Genomic DNA, 22,169 nt, shown 5'->3' on the forward strand with positions numbered 1-22,169 from the left:
TTGACGATGCTTGGTTGCAGCTTGATAGCCGTCAGATCAAGATTGACTATTTTATAGGGCAATTAACTTGTTTATGACCCATTTATATCCCATATAAAAGTAGATCATAGCCTGATTAACTTACCCGATTATGGACTAATACCCAATATACTAAATATAAACGTATCAACGCCTAGCCTATAAAAAGAAAAAATATCTCTTGTAATTTCCTGCCCGGTCCAATTCCCTGGTGCCTGTAATAAGAGGGGATGGACCCCACTCGGGTAGAGTGTTCGGATAGGGGTGGAATGGTCATTGCGTCCCCTTGTTAGGAGTATTAGGGGAACTGGATTGGGCAGGGAATTGCAAGGGATAAAGATCCAATGTGGCACCGACATGAGGCTTTAAATTAGTGAAAACCAATTAAAGCCCCGATCGAAATTGACCGACACAGGCTGGTTGACACCGAAAAATTATCTCCTGCAATTCCCTGCTCGGACCTCCCCAATGCCTCTTATACCTAGTGCCTGTAATAAGAGGGGGTGGACCCCACATCCCCACCCGGGCAGAGTGTTCGGGCAAGGGTGGAATTGTCATTGCGTCCCCGACCTGGCTCCTGTCTAGCCGTGGTGGGAGCTGGACCGTCCAGCACTTGGAAACCACCCCAAAAATAGGGTGTGGTCATTTCACATGTGGGGCCTAGGTGGCATTCACCTGCGAAATGACCACCCCACCCCTGATTTTGCTATCGTTTAGCGATGCTAGACGCTCTAGCTCCTGCCACGGCTCAATAGAATCCTTTTCCCTTGTTAGGGGCGCTAGGGGAACTGGACCGGACAGGGAATTGCACGGGATAAAGATCCGTTGACACCCTACATGTACGTGTGGTCTCAACTCTCAAATGGCAAGAGTTAAGAGTCTCAACCAGAGCAACGTGTGTGTGCCACCCCCACAAACTCATCTTCTACTTTTATGTCTTTTTGAACTTAGAGGCCCGCGTACCAATTTCATCACTTGATGGGGCTGGGACCAGTACAGACGTGGACAGATAATACGGGCGAAGCAGTATGGAATGTGATACATCCTACTGTACGAAATACCAACCCTGTTTCAACTCATAGACAAGGATTAAGAGAAAACGAGGATCTCTCTTCTCTATTCAGAAATCAGAATTCACTGTTGGCGGTGGAATCACCTCCCAGTTCCATCCTCTGTTGTCTCCCTGTTCTCTTCACGAACATCTGACGAGACTTTGGTTTTCGAATCGTAATTTAGTTGAAATGAATCTATCGACGATGCATTGATCTGCTATCGGCGAATAACCGTTGACCAAATGGACGTGGAGAAATCATCCCTCTGCAACTGTGTCGTGAATTTCCTCCTCGAAGAGAACTATTTTCTGACTGCGTTTGAGTTATTTCACGAGCTACTCGATGACGGTCGAGATGCGCAGGCTATCAGGCTCAAAGAGTTCTTTGCTGATACCTCTCAGTTCCCGCCAGATCAGATCTCTCGTTTCAATACTCTCCGAGGTACTACTAAACCCTTTCCTCCATTCTCCCTTCCTTCTGTTATCTTTCTCAAAGCTAATGCGCAAGCAATTCAATGTTAAAATTCTCCGATTCGATCTGGTAAGAGTTCAGTTTTCTGTTTTCTTATTCTTCTTACTTTCAAAATTTTCCGGATTTTTAAAACTCGTCTCTTAGTGTGTTACTTACTACTCTTTTCAATTTTGGCCAAGTCAGCCCTCTGTTTAATCTTTTTTATATACGGTCTAACTACGAGATCCGATTCTGGAAGAAGGTGCATCTTACATTCTTACTTGGCTGTGTCTGTATAATTTAACTGACCGAAAAAATGCTTTGGGCATTAGCGTACACGATCTCATTATTAGAACGTTACCATGGAGTGAAATTGTGGATAAACACTGTAGTATTCATTTCGGGGCTTGGCTGCTACTCTGCAGATATTTTCAAAGTTGAATCCGTATGTGCATGGTCTACGAGTGTAATTAGTCATCATCGGGATTTATCAAGGAAACCATGGTTCCCATTAATTATGATTTTCCTCCCTCTTTCGATTAGCATGGTATATTTAGTTAGAATTAGGCATAGTGCACCTCACAGGGCAATTGGGCTGATAGAATCTATTCCCTTCAGTTATATGTTTTCTTGGTTGGGAGGTTTTATTCTTTATTTAATTGGTTTTATCGTTACTAAGGTTACTTTTGGGCCCTTTTCTGTTTGAGCTCTTATAATCTTATTAAACCCTTTCCAATTTTTTTTTGTAGTTTTACCTTATTGATCCTAATTGACAAATCATACTGGACTACAAAATCCATTCTAAACTATCCCAGGTTTCTGTTACATTAATAAAATAAGTGAAATGAAGAATTATGCTTGTGGATAATTAACCTTCTTTTCATACCCAAAAAAAAAAAAAAATATATGAACTAGCAATTTGTGTGAGAGAGAAATTTCTGAGAGTTGAGTTGCATGAACTCTAGAATGCACTCATGTAGCGTATAAAAAGTCCTTTGTTCATATATGAACGAAGGCAATGACTCCAAAAATGTGGGAGGAAATTCATTTGATAGGTTGATGTGCAGAAAACTTAAGTTTGAAGTAAGAGGGAACAAACTATGATGGAGTGGTAATCATTGGTTTGATGAGATGGTGTTTTCATTAAAAAGCCATGTATATTTAAAGTTAGGGGTGCTGTTCTCTGTGCTGCAGTGCAGCCTGCGCCCAGGCACATGGGGGTGGGTGCAGTGACTACCCTGCCCCCCTGCACAGGCTGCCCATGTGCCTGGGCGCAGGCTGCGCTGCGGCACAGAGAACATTCTCCCTTAAAGTTATATGGACAAGAACTATTTGATGAAAAGCATGGATATATTTTACCACCATCAGTGCTGCAACAATTTATATGGGTTTTTAGTCAGTTTCCTGCTGGAAGTAAACTAAAACAAGGACATCAATTGTGTAGCAAAGGATAACACCTCACAGGTATCTAAAAAGTCATCAATAAACAATTATGTTAGTTAGTGAAAACAGACACATTTGTTCTGTACGTCGAAGACATTCCTCTGGTAGAATGACTGCAGTTGAATTTTAACAGATATAAATGGAAGGGAGAAGATCAGAGATAGAGTGGAGAGGTGTACTATCATGAAAGTACCAAATACTGATATTGACATTGTATCATGTAGATAGATTTTTCGGGGGTACAATATTGTATCATGTGGATACAATTAAATTAAGCAGGTGGAAGCATCAGATTCCTGGATGCACAGACTCTCAGTTTCTTCATTAGGGGTTTTAATCCTGGATAAATGGTGGCAGCCTGGCAGGGGAAGGAAAAGAATACTTTATTGATAAATACAGGGCAAGACCATGTGGCACAATTTTGATTTCAGGAATCTCGGCTGGGATGAAAAATTGAAATCTATGCTCTTCAAGTCAACCAAGAGTGAACCTTTTTTAACAGCAAACAAAATGAAGAAAAATATTGATAAAACCTGAACATTTTCTTGAGAGAAGCAATCTTTTGGTGATTAATTGGCAGAGTCTATGCATTCGCTGAATGAGCTTAATCTGCAAGTAGTACTTGGTTGACTTTTTTTTATTGGGGAAAAGAGAAGCATAGTTGACTTATTCAAATGAACTGCTTCTATTTAGTTACAAAACAGATTTATATTATATTTGGTTTAGCATGCGAAGGTCCTCTTTTTTCTCTCTCCATCCTTCCTTTGATTTTGCTTTTGTAATATTTGTGTTATTATCTTGTTCTTGGTCCTTGTTTGCTTTGATGGACTGATGTTGGAAAGTTTTAGGTTGTATATGGGGTATTTCTTTCTTGCAAATAAATCGTTATTCTTCTCATTTATCATTCCTCATGCATTGGAAAACATAAACGAAAGAAATTTTCATCTCTTTGTATTCTGTTACCAGTTGCAGACCCTCAAAGTTTACTAGAAGAGAAAGAAGCACTAGAAGAAAAATTGGCACTCAGTGAATATGAACTACGTTTAGCAGAAGAGGATAATTTAAGATTGAAGACAGAACTGAAAAAGAGAGCTGAATCATCTCCAGATGATTTGAGCGGTATGCCTTACCTTTCAGTCACTTTTATAGTCATTGATGTGCCTTCTTGCATTTCTACTGTCTTAAATATAAAATGTTGTTCTTGCATAGCTTGTATAGTTTCATGTAATATTGCGCATGGAACATGGGAATTTTTCAATGCATGTGAACATTTACCATCATAAGACTGGTGACCTGTTTCTATATTTCTGGAGGGCTTATAATCATATTTCAAATTTGTTATTTTTTAGAGTTTTCTTGGGAAATATTCTAGGAGATATTATATGGAGTACCATTGAATAGAAGGTCATGCTTAATTTCGTTGTGTTTGTCAAAATAGAACAAGCTCTGGATTTTTATGCTTTTTTAGTGCTTCTCTTCTTTTCTGGTTGTGGGTTCCTGATCCATGACTGGCCTAGAATACCTTTGCAAAATAATCTGCTAAATCATGAGGTGAAGATAGTATTATACCTATAGAATCAAATTGCACTTTCAATGGTTGCTCATTGGTAACTTGGGCCTTTAAAAATTAATGGAAGTTTTTTCTTCTTTTTTCTTCCCTGGATTGTGATGTCACCATAATGGATTTTATCATATTATTGGAATGAAGAATTTGGTTAGGACTTAGGACAGAGGTTTTATCTCTTTGATAAGGTTTTAGACAAGTAGAGTTACTGAGTATAGAGCATGGAACAAAAACTTGATCGAAACTTGTCGAAACCACCGAGTTAACTCGGTTTCCCAGGTTTCCGAGACGAGTTGAAGGGGGATTTTATAAAATCCCTGGATTCGACCGAGTTTCGATGGTTTCGACCATATTTCGGTGGTTTCAACACATATGCCCATCGAAACTAGGGGAAACTTGGCTCAAAACTAGGACAGACAGGTATTTATGCCAGAAATTGCCAGAAACAAGGCTAGAAACCAGGACAAACACTTCACTTAGTTACGTCTAATATCATTTAAGTTAATATTTTTGTATTTGTATTTCATTTACTTAAGATATTATTCATAAATTAGCAAACACCCCCCATTTGAATCCAGTAAAAATAATTAAAAAATAAAATTCCAAAATGAAAAAAAGTCAGCCCCCCAGTTCAAGAACAAAAACTGGATTTTCGACGATTTTATAATGCTGGGGTTTTTCTCAAATCTAAAAATTCCATAAATCTTAATATGGTAAAACATTGCTAAAAACCAAAAGTGCGGTAAAATATTCATTTGTTTTGTTGTCCAAAAAAAAATTTTCATTCAGAGCGATTTTGACAGCATTTGCGCACACCAAATTAAGTTTGACTAGTACATAACTCCTTCAATATAAATCAGATTTAAACAATGTTGTTACTTATTGGAAAGCTATCAAAACAAAGTTTTCTAACAAATCCCAGATTGCTTAAATCTCATTTATATTGAAGGAGTTATGTTCCGATCAAACCTTATTTGATACCATGTCCAAGAACAATATACAGTACCAAACTTGGATCAAAACCACAAGTAATATTTTTAGTGTTCTCTACGTGAAACTAATGTATGGATTGATTTTAAAATGTCAAAAATAAACAGCACAACAAGAATCAGGGAAAAAAAACAACTTCTGGGCCTCGAAACCAAGGTTCGAGTTAGCCTAGAGAAAGTCCCAAGTTTCGACCGAGATATGGTCGAAACCAAGACGAACTCGTTTTCTGGCTGGTCGAAACCTAGTCGAAACCTGAGTTTTAAAACCTTGGTATAGAGGGAGGGAGGGAGAGTAATGAGTTTTGCAGTTTGTGGGAAATGAACCCTTATGCATCAAACTGACACTGCAACTATTATTCTGTGTTGTAAGAGTTATTATATAAAATTCTTGTTTGCTGATCAATCTGTCATACTTTCTCATGAATATTTCCAGTTTCCTTACATCACTGGGCTTATAACTTCTGGCCTTCTTGCTTATGTTTTGCAGGGTCCAATATAGATGTTTCTGTGGAAGATGGGCCTACTTTGCAACAGGGAAAGAGGAATACTTCCTTTTCTGATTTAGGCCCTTTGAAGGAAAGTGAGCGTAAAGATCTTAATTGTGCTATAAAGGAATATTTGCTTCTAGCGGGATATCGGCTTACTGCCATGACATTTTATGAAGAGGTTGGCTAAAATTGTCTTTTCTCTCTCTCTCTCTCTCTCTCTGTATATATTTTTAGCTATATCATGCAACCATATACTTGTGCACACATTACGTGTGTGTGTTTTTTATTGTATTTTTAAAATCTTGGCCTATCTGGTTGGCAGTGATGCATTTAAGCATCGATGAGTGCCTCATGAGTCATGATAACCAGCAGGCTGCCATCATTGCAAGTTCCCTATATTTCCAAGTCCAAGTATTTGGCTTGAAGACATCAAAGTACGCAGGGAAAATTATCAAATCAATGTAACTAATGATTAACAAAACTATATTTTATATGTTAGTAATATTATTTTGTATAAGTTTAGCTCCCGTGAGAACCAAATATCAGGCACATATTTCAAACATGAGACCTGGCATTGGCAATACGCATGAAAAAACTCACTTTTACAGTCCCTTATAAGGAGTATAAAAGACTGCCACCTTTAAAAAAAAGTGTTTTTGTTTTACTTTCCATGCTCTTTCATGATTTATTTTGTTTGCAGATATGTTTTTTCGTGTTTGTTTCATAGTTGTCAAGGTGTCGCCTAGGCGTCCAGGCACCTTGGTCGCCTAGGCGGACACCTTGGTCACCTTGTTGGTGCCACCTTGATTTTGGACCCTCTCCAGCACCTTAGGTCGCCTAGACGCCATGACAACTATGGTTTGTTTAGAATATTATGGCGTCATTATAACATGTTGATACTTTTCATGCAGGTTACAGACCAAGACCTTGATGTTTGGCAGAACACGCCTGCTTGTGTATCAGATGCTTTACGCCATTATTATTATCAATTCCTTTCATCCACTGCAGAGGCAGCTGAGGTATTTGTTGAGAAACAAGCGAGTTAGGCCATTGCTCATCAATGGTTTATTAGATCACATGTGGCATGATAAATTTCTTGGAATTGTGTATGTGTATAGTTTTGTATCTTTTCATGCATAGTCATTTGAAGCTATCAATTTTAACCTTTAACCTTTGCATTATTTATCTTTAGCACTTATTTCAAAACCTTATGGGGTACCAGTAATCCAAAGTTCTTGACGTCAACTCCACAGTTACAATGCCTTTTGAACTTTTCACTAACCATCTCACACAATTTGAATATGATTGGTCGTGACTCTTTCCAAAACTGTGAGGACCTGAGTTCGGGAAATCCAAAGCCTGGACCTTGGATTTCCATATGTGGCTGTCATATTCAATAGCAAGTAGTCCATCTTTTATTTTGGATAAATTTTTTGTTGGAAAATTTTTCTCTTAGCCGAGGCCTTTGAATGCTCTAGTAAGGATGGGTAATATGATTTAGATAGGAGGAGCAAAAGGAGCTAGGGGTAACCGGGTAGGCCTTATCGATAGTTTCTCACGATAAGGGGAGTGTCTATATCGTGATGTATCTGTTTGAGTTTCCTTTTTATTTTGTAACTAAAGTTGTGTACTAAGTGGGATTCCTCGTTAGAGTCTACTTGCTATTAGCTGATTATAAATAAATGTTAGGAGGACCACAATAGATTACACCGAATCTATTATGGTTCAGATCTCTCTTCAATAAAGTAAAACCCATCTACCTTATGGAGTGGATGCATGAGCTACCTCTCCTAGCGATCTTTGATTATGGCAAGGAACTTTGTGGTACCCCATTTGTACACTTCCTCAACTTGCATCTTCATCATATCAATAGCTTCCCACTAGTGTGGTAAGGTGGGCTTCTTTTGTGAGTCCACCATTCTCAACACACTGACGACCAGCTCTAAGATCATAACGACTTTCTTCAGGACATCCCATAACTTGTCATTGGAAATGATCGCATGGGCTGCCCGACCTCTACAAGAAGCAGACTTCTGCCACTTAAACCAATCCTTTGACGCAAACATGGACCTAATACCAGCCTTCTTCATCTCAAAGCTCTTCAGAGCAATGTGGTTTGTGGCGAAGCATGTCAGCTCTGGTCTCACCAAGTCCCCAACACACTTGCTCCTCAACATCTGTAGGGCATATCCATGATTGTAGACAAACATGGGTCACTTATCTTGCCCTCTCTATAACCTCTTTGACAATCTTGAGATTCCCCATGTCCTTCAACAACAGATCGATGCAGTGTGCTGCACATGGACTCCAGAAGAGTCGGTACCTAAGATTGTTCATCAGTTTTCTCTGGCCTTCTTGCAGTTGCTCCCTTTGGCAGTGACCACCTGTACCACATTCTCCACCCCTACATCCTTTACCACCTCCTTCAACAGCTTATATATATATATATATTGCATCCTTCTTATGCTTGGATGCATCAACTGACTTTAAGAATGTGATCCTCCCATCATAGTACACCATAAAGTTGTAAGGAACTCTCTAGTGGGTCCAGTCCAACCATCACACATCATAGTCACACCATATTATTCCCACACCGGATGCAATCCCTCAATATATTCCTCAACTCCTTGTGGTAAGGCAAGTAGGTATTTTTACAGCTCATTTGTTGTGGGCCCCTTCACTCATGGGGCAGCCCTACCTATCTCATCCAACATTTTCTGATAATATGGCCCTGCAGTGACATGAGCTGGAATGCTATGGTAGAAAGCCCACTTGGAGAAAGCAACCCCCACTAGCCCCTTCACATCAGTCCATTTTGTTTTCAGCTTCTTCTGTTTCCGGTTCTTTCTTGGAAAGATGACAGGATCTTGCTCAAGGATCTCAACGGCTGGGTCACGGACAGGGAGTGGGGCTGGGATTGGGACCCTCACACTCAGACTCCTTCTAAATTGAATCTCTACTCTCTATGTCTCAGCCGCCTCCTCCTCCATTGTGGCTCTGGCTTTGCTGGAGCCTGTCTAAATAAACCAGCTCCCCTGGCCATAGACAACAATCTCTCTTGCTCCGTCCTAAGGGTAGCTTTGCTCGGTTCCTTTGCCTTCCTACTTTATGTAACCTCTGCTGGTGTGGTTGCATCATCCAAATCTGGCTCGTCATTGCCATAATCCTCTTCCCCTAATTCAGGCATCCTCTCTAGACATGCTTCCTCAAACTCTTCCCTGGCTGCCTTCTTGTCTTGCTTTTTCTGTATCCCGCTCCTCATCAGCATTGCCATGGCCTTCTTTATCTCACTTGGACACTAGGGCAGCAAATGCCACTTTAGTCTAGTAGCCCCACCTCCCATAATTTTTTTTTTACAGTAATTGCACTGTTACTTGTTCTTGTTGGCTGGAAGGAGGGGTATCCCATGCCTCCATGCAATGTCCTCGCCTTCCCAATTAAACATTATGCACTTGTTGGTTCACTGTTGCAACAAAAACTCGGAGATTATGTACATGCAGACATCAAATTAGACTTCTAAAACTTCAACTAAGCTTATTCTAATTTTCCCCCAAGTCATATATATTTTTTCCTAATTAATACTATTTTTAAAAATTTTAATTAATAATTACTTGATCACAAAAAAAAGGAACATCACATTATTAGTCAATTTCAGCTGAAAACACATTTTTAATATTTTCATTAATTCTTGATTTTTCAAACAAAAAAATAATATTTTTCTTATTTATTTTAATATTTTTTTGAATTTCACCAATTATTTATGAAAAATAAGAAAATAAAAAAAACTAAAAAAACAGCAAAAAAATTCCGACTCTGTCACGCTGTAGATCGGCCCAACGGTGTCTAACATATATTAATTGAAGTCCATTCATCACATAATACACCTTATTTTTTCAAATATTTGTTGTAAGAAAATAATATTTTTAAAATAGAAAATTAAAAAAATAATTTAATAACCTAAAAAATAATCTGATTCCATGAAGTCTTAGGTTGGCCATTCTAACATATTAAAAATTGAATCAAAACTACCATGTCTATAGCAGAATTCTTCCAAAACAATAGATTTAGGGATAAAATTAACTTCAAGCTCCAATCAACAAATCCAAGGTGTAGAAGGACGAATGCGTATGAGAGTGCAAAAGAGTGGTGATCAATGAAGTGATTTTGGCAAAAAATCGTTTTTTTTTCTTCTTTTGGGCAAAATCTACCTCCCTTGTATCGACACTGTTGAAACCTTGAGTTCTCTATCGAAATATGTCGAAACAGACATGTTTCGGTCGACTTAAGGGATTTTATACCCATGGCTAGACTATGTTTTGGTCAAAACCAATTGGTCGAAACCCATCGAAACTTGAACCGAGCCCATTTCGACCCATGCTTTCGTCTCGGGTGGGCTTGAAACTGAGATATCTTGGTCAAAACTGCAGGTTTTGACCGAGATTAAGAAGCATGCATGTAAGCAGGGGGACTTCGGGGTCTACCTGTTCAGAAAATTTCAGCCCCATCTGACCTGACACGTGGCAGAAAATAGGTGCTGGTCCACCTATTTATGTAGATATGCCAATCAAGAGAAAGTGATGACGCCAGCTTGATGTCATGGGCAATAAATGCTCCTGAGTCCACTTTTCTCTCCCTTTACAATGGCTCTATTCTAACGGCTTTTTTTTTGTCCTTTCTTTTATATGTGTGTGTGAGTCCCACTCTTGAGTGAGCCCATTTGATTTTTAGGTACTCTTGTGGTGAGTGAGTCCCATAGAGTGATTTCTATCTCATTAGCATTTCCGTTCTGAGCTGCATCAGAAAGTCCACCCAAATTTTTTTATATAAAAATATGTCAAAAGGAGCTCTGGAACTTTATTTGGATTTCAGCCACATTCAAAAAGAAATTAAAGCCTGCATATGCTTTAATAAAAAATGCATTGAAATATCTAGAAATTAAATTTTATTCCAGTGCTATCAGCTTTACATAGGTGATATCCACCCTACATGCTGTCTATACTTGATTTGGATAATTTGCTGGATGTACAGATCAATAAAAGTTTGAGGCTGGTTGTGTTGCAGGAGAAAATCTCTCTTATTCGAGAAAATGAGTCATTGCTCAAAACAAATGAAAAGCTGAATTCTGAAAAAGAATCCTTGCTGAAAAGCAAGGATGTGGCCGACGGTCAAATAATGGCATTAACAAAGTCATTGGAAGCTCTCCAGAAGGACCTTAAGGACAGGGAGATTCTGGTAGTCTTCAGCTAAGCTGTTTCCTTCCAACAGCTTAATTATGTTACTTTATTAAAGCAAATGTTTTTATAATATATTGTTTGTAGATTCATGACTTAAAGAAATCTCTGGAGCTTCAAAGAAAGGAACTTAATGACTGCAGAGCTGAAATTACTTCACTGAAAATGCACATTGAAGGATCTCGATCTAGTAGACGTTGGGAATCTGCAGATTTTGACCACTTACAATCCCAGTCAGAGAACTATCAGGCAGAAATAAAATCTTTGCAGATGGAAATAGAGATCTTAAAAGCAAAGAGCCCTGTTACTGAAAATCCTGTAGAGTCTAACAATTGTCAGAAAGAGTATACGCAGACGGAAGAAAAGGTTGTTGAGATCCATGAAGATAGGGCTGTATCGTCTCACCCTATAGACTTGGCATCTGGCGTCTCAGATGTTGAAGATGGTGAACGTCAGCGAATTCAGACTCATGAAGAAAAAGCAGCTCAGCCTCAGGAAATTTCACACGAGACACTAGAAGTTTCTTCAAATGGTAACTGTTCAGTTGAAAATGATGAGAATATCTTCAAACATGATTCTGAATCAGCACCAGAAGATGGTAGGATCATCATTAAATTAAATAACCAAAGAAGGGAGCCTGTTTCTGAAAATATGGTAAGCTTTTAAGGGGATAAAATACCTTCGTTTAGAGAATTTTAGGCCTTATCATTGTGGTTCTTTACACCCCCCTTGAGTGCCCTAATATTTTTCTTTTTTTGACAGGGTTTGGAAACTATTCAGATCCTTTCAGATGCCTTGCCTAAAATTGTACCTTATGTTTTGATCAACCATCGTGAGGTTTTCTTCTGAATCTGTTGTTCATGTTCCCTTCATCTATCCATGGTTATGGCGTTCCACTGATGATGCTGTCTATACCTACAGGAACTCCTTCCTCTAATAATGTGTGCAATTGAGCGCCATCCAGACAGCAGCACACGCGATTCCTTGACACATACTCTTTTTAATTTAATTAAACGGCCAGATGAACAGCAGAGACGAATTATAATGGATGTAAGTTAATATCTGAAGCCGGAGTTATTCTTTTGCCATCTTATATTTTGTGGAACCTGATCCTACCATCTTTTAACATCTTCTTGATCTGGACGTAGTGCTGAATCTTGCTTAAATGTTATTGCAGGCCTGTGTTAGCCTGGCTAAGAATGTAGGACAGATGAGAACTGAATCAGAACTGCTTCCACAGTGCTGGGAACAAGTAGCTAAATCCATTTTGCGTACATCTTATTAAGTTTTTTTTCCATCCTTCGCTGTTTAATGATCACTATTTTATACTTGCCTTTTTCTTGATTGTAGATAAATCACATGTATGAGGAGCGGAGGCTGCTTGTTGCTCAATCATGTGGGGAGCTTGCAGAATTTGTTCGACCTGAGATTCGTGATTCTCTCATTTTGTCCATTGTGCAACAACTGGTTGAGGATTCTACAACAGTCGTCCGAGAGGCTGCTGCTCATAACCTGGCATTGCTGCTTCCACTCTTTCCGAATATGGACAAATATTTCAAGGTCAGCCTCACTAAATATGCTGAGAGGCAATCATGGAGCAGAAAACTGAGTTGGCAGGATTGGCTGCAATGTAAGCTCTAGAACAGGTTTAAAACATGATTCTGGGAATGGTGGAGGAGCTTTTTTCCCTAATGATAATATAATAACATTTATTAAATATAAGAAAAGATAAGAAAGAACTTTCTCCAAAATTCTTTTTCCTTGTTGAATAGGTTGAGGAGTTGATGTTCCAACTGGTCTGCGATCCATCGGGCGTGGTTGTCGAAACTTCACTCAAACAATTAGTTCCAGCAGTAATAAATTGGGGAAACAAATTGGACCATATCCTACGAGTTTTACTTTCTCATATTGTTGGCTGTGCTCAGGTTTGTTTTCTTCCAACCAAGTGCTTACAGACCTTCTCTCTCTCTTTCTTGCCTGGAGGGGGGGGGGGGCAATTAATGCTTCCCTACCTTAGGGACTAGAAGTTGTTTCAATCTAGGATTCTGATACTGTCTTTCTAACCTGTCAGCGTTGTCCTCCTGTTTCGGGGGTTGAAGGTTCTGTGGAGTCGCATCTTCGTGTTTTAGGTGAACGTGAGCGCTGGAATGTTGATGTTTTATTGCGTATGCTGACAGAGATGCTTCCATTAGTGCACCAGAAAGCAATTAAGACATGCACATTTCCTTCTGTAATGGATCCTCCTGCAATTTCAGAATCAGGGAGTGCATTTTTCTCCACTTCCTTGCTTGAACTGTACGCAGGGTGCGCTTAACTTCTCCAACCCTTTTTTGTTTATCGTTTTTGTCCTAGGTGGAGCAGAACATTATATAACAATTTGGGGTGGGGAATTGGAATGAAAGTCTGACTGCTCCTATTTGATTCAATCTTTTTCTATTTTTTTTGAGTCCGGTCAGGGGAAGTGTAGAGTGGCCTGCATTTGATTGGCTGCACGTTGACTGTTTGCCAGTTCTGATTCAACTGGCTTGCTTATTACCTCAAAAGGAAGATAATCTTAGAAATCGGATGACAAAGGTACAAGATCTATTCGATATTAATTCTTGATAGGCTTCTACCTTCTTTGTATTCAGTGTTCATTCTTGGGATTGACCTTGATTTTCATCACAGTCTATAGCAAAAGCTATCAAATATTGTTGAAATTTTAATTTTGGTTTATATTTCTGTTGGGTAGGGCGACGAAGCCTAATATCTCATTTTGGAATATTTATGGAAATATTTAGGGATTTTTTTTCGGGTGGGGGGACTCATTTGTTTTGGGTTGGTGTAATGAAACAATCAATTTTTCTTTTTTAATTTAATACCATGCTGTACTGAGTTGTTGCTAATGTTGATATTGCTAATGCAGTTTTTGTTGGCTGTATCCGAACATTTTGGGGATCATTATTTGACACACGTAATGTTGCCTGTTTTCTCGGTAGCAGTTGGGGATACTTATGATTTAAAAAGTTTGCCCCTTGCTGTCCAGTCCAGAATCAAAGGTAGAGTAATTTCAAATGCCTATGAAGTTTCAAACCTTGTTAGTGTGGATGGAGTCCAATGTGGGACAAAACTTCCACATTCACTGGTGCATGACATGTCAAGAAGGTTTCAGGGATGATGCAAGATTAAAGGGCAAATTTTTGGTAAATTCACAAGGGTACTTTATTCCATGTGTATTTACTAAAAGACCATTTTCAACTTAAGAATAAAAGTAACACTAGGGATTGACTTAACATTCTTTTGTGTCATGTGCCTGTTGGGTATGGACAATTTTCTTACCTATTCCACACTACATTGGGATTCTGTCTTCACTGTTACAATCACACAGTGATGCTTGATTATAGGTCTAGATACAATTTTCTCATCCAGTCCATGTTGGGACTGGACCTACCTTCACTATTACATAGTTATATGGTGTTGCTGAGTTGCAGGTTTACGACCTAAAACTGTGGTGGCTGAGAGGCTTGCGACAATGTGTGTCCTTCCACTTCTCTTGGCGGGTATTCTGGGTGCTCCTGGCAGGCATGAGCAATTAGCAGAATACCTAAGAAAACTCTTAGTTCAGGGCATAATGAAGGAGGATCAGCCCATAAATTCTAATGCCGAGATCATTAATGCAGTTTGCTTCGTATGGTTGGCATTTTTTCAATCTTGTATTTAGTTTGTGTCGACTATTTGTTTTTCTTTGTGACTGTATCTGTCCTTTTGGTTGATCACTCATTTCCTTGATGCAGCACATTTGAAGAACATAATGGCATAGTTTTCAATATTTTATGGGAAATGGTTGTCAATGCCAATGTAAATATGAAGATCAGTGCTGCCAATCTACTGAAAGTCCTTGTATGCACTACAATACATCTGGAATAGAATTCCTCAGTTACATTAAATCATTTATTTTTAGTATAGCACTAAATTATTCATTTCTAACACAATTTTTTACCTCGTGAATAGGTTCCATATATTGATGCAAAACTTGCATCAACTCATGTTTTGCCTGCCCTTATCACTCTTGGGTCTGATCAGAATCTCAATGTAAAGTATGCAAGTATAAATGCTTTTGGATCTGTAGCCCAGCATTTCAAAAGTGACATGGTAACCAATTTTTTACTCTTTACTTTGGTTGTGACTTATTGAGCAGCTTGAGCTTTCCCGACCAAAAGTTTCATCTTTCAGATTATCGACAAGATACGTGTTCAGATGGATTCGTTTCTGGAGGATGGATCCCATGAAGCTACAATTGCTGTTGTTCGTGCATTGGTGGTGGCTGTACCTCATACAACAGACAGACTACGTGATTATATCCGCAACTTTGACCAATTCAAATAAGAACTAATTCCATGCTTTTAATCATTTTCATTTTTTGGGAAAATCTTTTTATAACCAAAGTTGGTAAAAAAGAAGTTGTAGCCTTACTTTTTGAAACTTATAGTATAACACTTATTTCGATGAGGATAAACTCCTGTCATTCCACATGTTTACTTGAAAAACGTGAAAGTTTGACAACTCTTGAGAATGACATAATGGTAAGTCAGTTTCAATTTATTATGAAACCCTCTTTATCCATGACTTAAAACTTATGGGAATAAGAGAAGAGGCAATCGAAAGAAGGTTAGAACTTCTCAACTTACCACTTTGGTTACAACTAGATGTTTCAGTTAAGATTCTGGCTAGCAATTATTCTTGTTCTTGTCATGAAATTTGTTCCTTTGACTTGATGCACATCTTTTATCTAAGATATTCCAACTTTCAACCCTGCCAACATCTGGAAGTGATGTGATGCGACGCCGTGAGAGGGTTAATGCTTTTTGTGAATCTATCCGTGCTCTAGATGCTACAGGTTTGCTGTTCAAAAGGACTAATACTATACTTTCATTTTCCCCCACCCCTTTTTTTTAGTAATAAACATAAGCTGATTCCAAGTATCATCTGATGGTCGTTTTGTGCTATACATGTCCCCCCCTCACCCCGAGCGGGAGGCATACAGCATATTGTATGCCTTTGTTGTAAAATTCATTCCTTATATGTCTGGGTAAATCTCCAATCTAATAAATAAATTAAAAATCTCCCATCTCTTTTTTAATGTTTGGGGAAAAAATGACGCATCTTGAATACCAAAACAGTATCCGGATGCTAAGCATCCCTGGAGAAGGATCAGAAGACATGTTTCTGAAGCTGAGGCAATGGTCACCACTCAATCTGTGGATATTTTGCACTGTTTGTTCAGTCTTTCTTGACCACTCTTAGCTAGACTTCAGCTATTATTGAGTCACATTGATTTCAGCACTGAGACATTGTGAGGTAGGCCCTCCACTTCACTTTCACTCAGGCCCGGGCCATGTCAGTGGGTGGACATTGTTGGCTACTCTCCCTCTCCCCCCCTCCCAAAAAAAAAAAAAAAAAACCACTAATGCAATGGCTGGCCACTGATTAAACTTGCTTGAGGTCAGCAGGTAACCTTTTCTCTTGAACCATTTTGGGTTTTAACAATGTCTGTCCAATGTGACCAAAGGTCATTTCGCCAAACGGTATTGGTGAACTCTTCAATGAGTCAACTTTCAATCTATATGTGGTGGTTGATTGCTATTCTTATGACTTTCCATTGGGAAGCTTAATCAACCCTGTTCATGCATGTGAATGTGACTGCATGTATTTTTATGTTTATGAGGTGTTTTTTTGATGATATGTTTGAGGTATTTTGTGATGTTAACTTCCACTTCTACTGGCACAGATCTTCCTGCAGCTAGTGTACGAGATCTCCTTCTCCCAGCAATACAAAACCTGTTAAAAGACCCAGATTCACTTGATCCAGCACATAAAGAAGCCCTTGAAATTATAATGAGGGAAAGATCAGGAGGAACTTTTGAAGCATTCAGTAAGGTGATGGGTGCCCATCTTGGCATTGCTTCCTCAGTGAGCAGTTTCTTTGGTGAAGGGGGGTTGCTTGGAAAGAAAGAGAGTGGAGATCCACCAGAACCAGTTGAATCTCCAAAGGCTGCTCCACAAACACCAGTAGAGGATACAAGGTTCAGGCGAATCATGAGGGGAAGTTTCAGTGACATGCTTATGGGAAAAGCCAAGAGTAACGAGGAAACTCCCCAGTAGAGGATACAAGTTCAGGGGAATCATGAGGGGAAGTTTCACTGACATGCTTATGGGAAAAGCCAAGAGTAATGAAGAAGCTGCCCATAGGCAGTCAAACTAGAATTTACCATACCTTTGAGTTACTGTAGCATGTTTTCTTTTTTCTTTTTTTCTTCTTTTTTAATTTCTCTTAATGTTACATGTAGATGGTTCTTTTGATTTTTTTGTTTTTTGTGTGGGTACAGAGATGGTTCTTTTGATTACTTATTTCAATACGAGGCTTATGTAGGCAGCATGCCAAGAACAGAAATGTTTGTCATATTCATATTCTTCTCAGGAAAAACGAATTACTAATTTTGAATAAATATGGTCTGACATCTTGTGCATTAGAGTGTTCATTGTTTGCCTAATCTAATGTTGTTGGCCTGTTCTTTTATGATTGTGATGTAAGATTTTATAAGTTTTTGAATTTTGATTCTGTTCTGTATTTTGATCCTTGGGGAAATGGAAATATTTCTTAGAAATATGTTTAGACATGTATAACTCAAATTTAATATGCCTTATCCCAAGTACTTGGAGTGGGCATTTCTTAGGACAATGTTGGACATAATTTATGGAAACGATGAAACTACAGTAGGAAGAGAGAATCTAAAATCATAGTAAGCGATAAAAAAAAAATTTGTCCCAAACAACTGTCTCTAATGGTATAGGAGATAAGTACCTAATGTGTATTCAGCCTTTGAAGTCATAGAATGGTAAGGTTTACAGTACCTGATAACACTACCTTACATAATGAAGTAAGAGTGTAAAACACATTGAGATTTCTTCCTTGTTCAACAAGTTCTAATAAAATGTCGCCAAATGGATAGTTTGGAATCCTCAATCCTCCAGCCCTGAAGGTGATTAAGATTTATTTTGATGGCTCAGTTCATGGAGCTCCTAGTCCTGTTAGAATTGGAATAGTTATAAGAAATCACTTGGCTCATACGATTTATGCTTATGCAAATATCGGAGTTGTTTCTCTCTACCTGCTATGTCAGCTAGGGAAGCACTACAAACAGGCAGCCAGGATTAGAATAAAAACTGATGTGAGACTCTTAACTCTCTGACTCCTAACATCTTGACGTTACAAAGAGTCAAGGCATTAGGTGGAGAAAGCTCCTCAAATATATGAAGGCATCAAGGATTAGAACAAATTCTATAGCTCCCAACATCTCAGACAAAGGGCTAATCCAGTTAATTATCTGATTCACTTGATTAGTTTAGAGGTGACGGGCAAGATGGCTTGGCATCCTCCTGAAGAACAACAGGGATGCTTCAAAGCGTGAAAATGGAGATGGTTATGGAGTGGTGGCCTTTGTTTTTTCATTCGCTACTGGAGTGGTGGCCTCTGGGTGAAGATGGAAGCCATATTGAAAGAAAGGTCGGGAGACTGCAGCAGCTGTGAGGAATTTCCCAAGAATTGTAGTCATGGATTTAGTTAAAGTATTGGTGATATCGTTGGTATCGTATCAGGCCTTATCCTTCAAGAAGCTAGAAATCACTCATTTGAAAATAATTTTGTTCCAACATGGTATAGTCAGTCAAATAAATTAGGGTGAGAGAACGCTACAGCCTGCCCGAGCATGTTGGGCAATCGGGTGTGCACGCAAGCATCGATTTGGGTATAATTTCTACCTTTCTATGAAGGTAGGGTGGTACTGTGTCTAGGTGCAGTAGCCACACTGGCCACGCAACTAAGTAGTGTTCTTTTTTCCAATAAATTAACAAAAAATATTTGCTTCTTCTTGATTACAATTCCTCGGGTTTCAACTGATATCGACCGATTAAATTTGTTATCTTTGGAAACTAGGGCCACATTTGGTAACAAAGTAGCGTCAATTAGACAATTGTTAAGAGTCTAAGTCATGGGAGAAGGATTAACACGCTAACCCTTGATGCAGTGAATGTGCTATATAGCCAGGAATGGGAGGGAGGGGAGTATCTCTCCGCCCATTAGCTCCGGCTTTAAGGCCGGACGTCATTATTCCCCCTTAAATTGACATTAGAGTGGGAGAGAGGGAGGAGTTTCAATGATATTGACTCCTAAAGAAAAAGACCCACGCCATTAAACGAGGGGATAGTAAAAAAAAAAAGGAAATTATCAACGCCACCCCCTCACATTTGCCTATATTTTAAGCATACCCACTAACTACCATAATATCAATGGTAACCCATTTTTTTAACGGTGTTAATCTCTAAAATTGTTTTGACCAAAATACCTTTTACACTAAAACATTAAAAAAACGGGTGAGTGGTAGCAGAACGTGCATTCTGCAAAGTTATTTTCACGTCTTTTTAATAATAACCGTACATCTAGAATAAGATTAATCTCGACCATCCAATGAATATGAATAAAAATCAATGGTTACTTGCTATTACGGTGATACGGGTTCAGTTTTTATTTTACTGTATGTAAACAACCCATCAACAATGCTATTCCCTGCCCAGATTGGAGTTATGGGTGGAATTGTAAGAGTTTCCAGAAGTGCTAAAGTTCTTGCTGTCGAGAGAGGGGATGAAGTGAGGGATTAAAAACGATGTTGCTATCGTCGAAGGAGGCAACGCATGTGCTGGAAGAAGGCATATGCTTTTAAAGATCAAAATCCTTGGAGACAACGGGTGAGAGTCCCCTTTCTGAAAAATCAATAGCATGTACCAAACTCCGTCCGACGGCATTGGAATAGGTCGCAAGCTGCCCACCGTATCTTCGGCCATTTGAGGTGACGACTGAACTTAAGAGAATGGAAACGGTAAGCCAAAGCACAAAGAAGAAGACGATGGGTCCCATGTCTATTTATGATGGGTGTGTGTTTCTAATCAAGATCATATCAAGGATTGGGACGTTCCAATTTCCAAGTCTATTCTAAAGCTTCAGCCTTTGAGTAATATCCATTTTGTTCCTTAACGATGAGAGACTTGAGATGTATTATAATCTCAAAGCTTGGGTCTTTGTATCTAACCAAATAAATTATTGGCATGAGACTTTCATCCATGTTAAAACCAGTAAAAGTCAAAACCTTAGCCAATTTCTTGAAGAAGACTTGCGAGGATCATATCTTTAATCTCTTGTAGCTGCGGCTTCCAGAAATGAAACTATGATCTTCTTGGCCATCTCAGCAATTGTAACATCAACGATGTCTTTTGAAAACTCATGATCCGAGTTGTAGTTGCTCAAGGGTTTCTTACGAGTACATGAAGTTACAAATCCGGTTTGATTTATGGTTTCAGGGGTTTGCAGAGGTTAGCGGGAGAGAAGGCATACCGGTAACAAGATGACTTGATTAATTGAGATAAAAAAGTCCAACGGTTGAGATTTTAATTGCTTAAATGGACGATTAAAATCAAACAGCGTACTGTAATGCTTTTCTTACGCACGCACCGCGACACTTTAGCCTAAAAAAAAAACATACCTAAATCATTTCTTAAACACACATTGTACTCCCCTAAGAAGAAGAAGAAGAAGCCCTCTCTTCCTTCACTTCCCAAGCCCCCAAAAAAATGTCACCAGACCAAGCAGCACCAGAAACAATCATCACAACACCACTAACAACGGTATCAACGGCGACGGCCACGAAGAAAAACTACGTTTTTCTAGTGAAAACCAGTATCCAACCATTTCTTTCACCCTGAAGTTGTGGCAAACTTCAAATATTGGCAATGGGGGTAGGTCCTCTCTAATCCGGGTATGCACTTGCGATGCAGGTCAGTGGTAGAAGATCGATGAAGGTCAGTCACGGGCAGAATGGTACGACGAACAAAATAAAAAACAGGGGTGGGAATTCATATTACAGACCGACACAAACAAATAAAATTAAATAGAAACCATAGGAATTGCAATGGCAGAAACGTTGAGGTTCAATTGTGGTTAATCCAATGGAGGTGGAGCAACAACCATGAAGAAGTCAGAGGGTTTCCCTGAGCTCCCCAGGTTGGTACCGTGATGAAGAATTAAAGTTACCCCTCTCACGTTCGCCAAAATCGAATGGTTCGAATCACTTCTACCCTAGGATGAATTGAACTGCCATGGATCCTGAAATTATTTTCATCGATTGTACCGTGCCTCTTCAGGGAGGACGACCGTGGCTGTTTCTTCCTATAGTTGGGGTCACAAGGATACATCGAAGGTGGGGAAATCGAATAGAAGAAAGACCAGGGGGGGAGAATGGGTTATAGGTTCATATGGTCACATAATCACCACGGTAAATGGCGTAATTGCTGGAAAATATAGAAGAGAATAGAAAGTGAAGAAAGGAAAGGCGATTTTAGCAATTGTAGAATGGAAATGGTAGGTTAATAATGGCTAGGGGTTTTGATCGGTGGGTTTTGGAAGACCAGTGGAAGATGAGAAAAATGAGTTTTTGGCTGGGAGAAAAATAGAGAAAGAAGACGTTTGGTCAGTGGATTAGAAGGTGAAGATGGTGGGAAGACTAGGTTAGGTTTTCTTTTGAAAGGGCAGAAGGTAGAGGTGGAATGGTTTAGTGATGATGGAATAAGAGAGTTAGTATGAAAATTGGAAAACTGAAAGAGGGTAGAGATGAAGACGGTAGGTTGTAGTGGATGTTCTCCAATGTTGTCGGTTGAGTGTGAGGAAGAAGAAGGTTTTGTGGGTGTTTTAATTTAAAGGGTAGATTAGGTACTTCACCCACTAAGAAGGGCAGAATTGTTTAAAAAAAATATTATATAGCTGATATCATCACTTAACAACTCTTTCTTCACCCACTAAGAAGGGCAGAATTGTTTAAAAAAAATATTATATAGCTGATATCATCACT

At 39.0% G+C, this 22,169-nt stretch overlaps 1 protein-coding gene across 2 annotated transcripts; it reads left to right on the forward strand.

The window, feature by feature from the left end:
- Positions 1-1,105: 1,105 nt before the first annotated feature.
- Positions 1,106-17,513, forward strand: LOC122651606 (RAB11-binding protein RELCH homolog). Of its 2 annotated transcripts, XM_043845053.1 has the most exons (21): positions 1,106-1,511; positions 3,930-4,082; positions 6,004-6,182; positions 6,916-7,023; positions 11,066-11,236; positions 11,323-11,889; positions 11,998-12,072; positions 12,157-12,285; positions 12,413-12,487; positions 12,586-12,795; positions 13,008-13,160; positions 13,307-13,539; positions 13,692-13,809; positions 14,141-14,273; positions 14,706-14,907; positions 15,009-15,114; positions 15,226-15,366; positions 15,448-15,571; positions 15,995-16,111; positions 17,003-17,303; positions 17,392-17,513. In XM_043845053.1, exons 1-21 carry the CDS (start codon positions 1,313-1,315, stop codon positions 17,474-17,476), a joined length of 3,579 nt encoding a protein of 1,192 aa, XP_043700988.1. In that variant the 5' UTR covers positions 1,106-1,312; the 3' UTR covers positions 17,477-17,513. The 2 variants fall into 2 exon arrangements, with proteins under 2 accessions (XP_043700988.1, XP_043700989.1); XM_043845054.1 differs by lacking the exon at positions 17,392-17,513 and having other exon boundaries at positions 1,107-1,511; positions 17,003-17,376.
- Positions 17,514-22,169: the final 4,656 nt, after the last annotated feature.

Source organism: Telopea speciosissima, chromosome 2, assembly GCF_018873765.1.
Source record: "Telopea speciosissima isolate NSW1024214 ecotype Mountain lineage chromosome 2, Tspe_v1, whole genome shotgun sequence".
NCBI lineage: Eukaryota > Viridiplantae > Streptophyta > Magnoliopsida > Proteales > Proteaceae > Telopea > Telopea speciosissima.

Bases quoted from the DNA above. Each gene is read 5' to 3' on its own strand.
- LOC122651606 (XM_043845053.1), top strand. From the start codon at position 1,313: ATGGACGTGGAGAAATCATCCCTCTGCAACTGTGTCGTGAATTTCCTC. The intron at 12,796-13,007 runs GTCAGCCTCACT...CTTGTTGAATAG, and splicing joins ATATGGACAAATATTTCAAG to GTTGAGGAGTTGATGTTCCA. The intron at 15,367-15,447 runs GTAACCAATTTT...TTCATCTTTCAG, and splicing joins AGCATTTCAAAAGTGACATG to ATTATCGACAAGATACGTGT.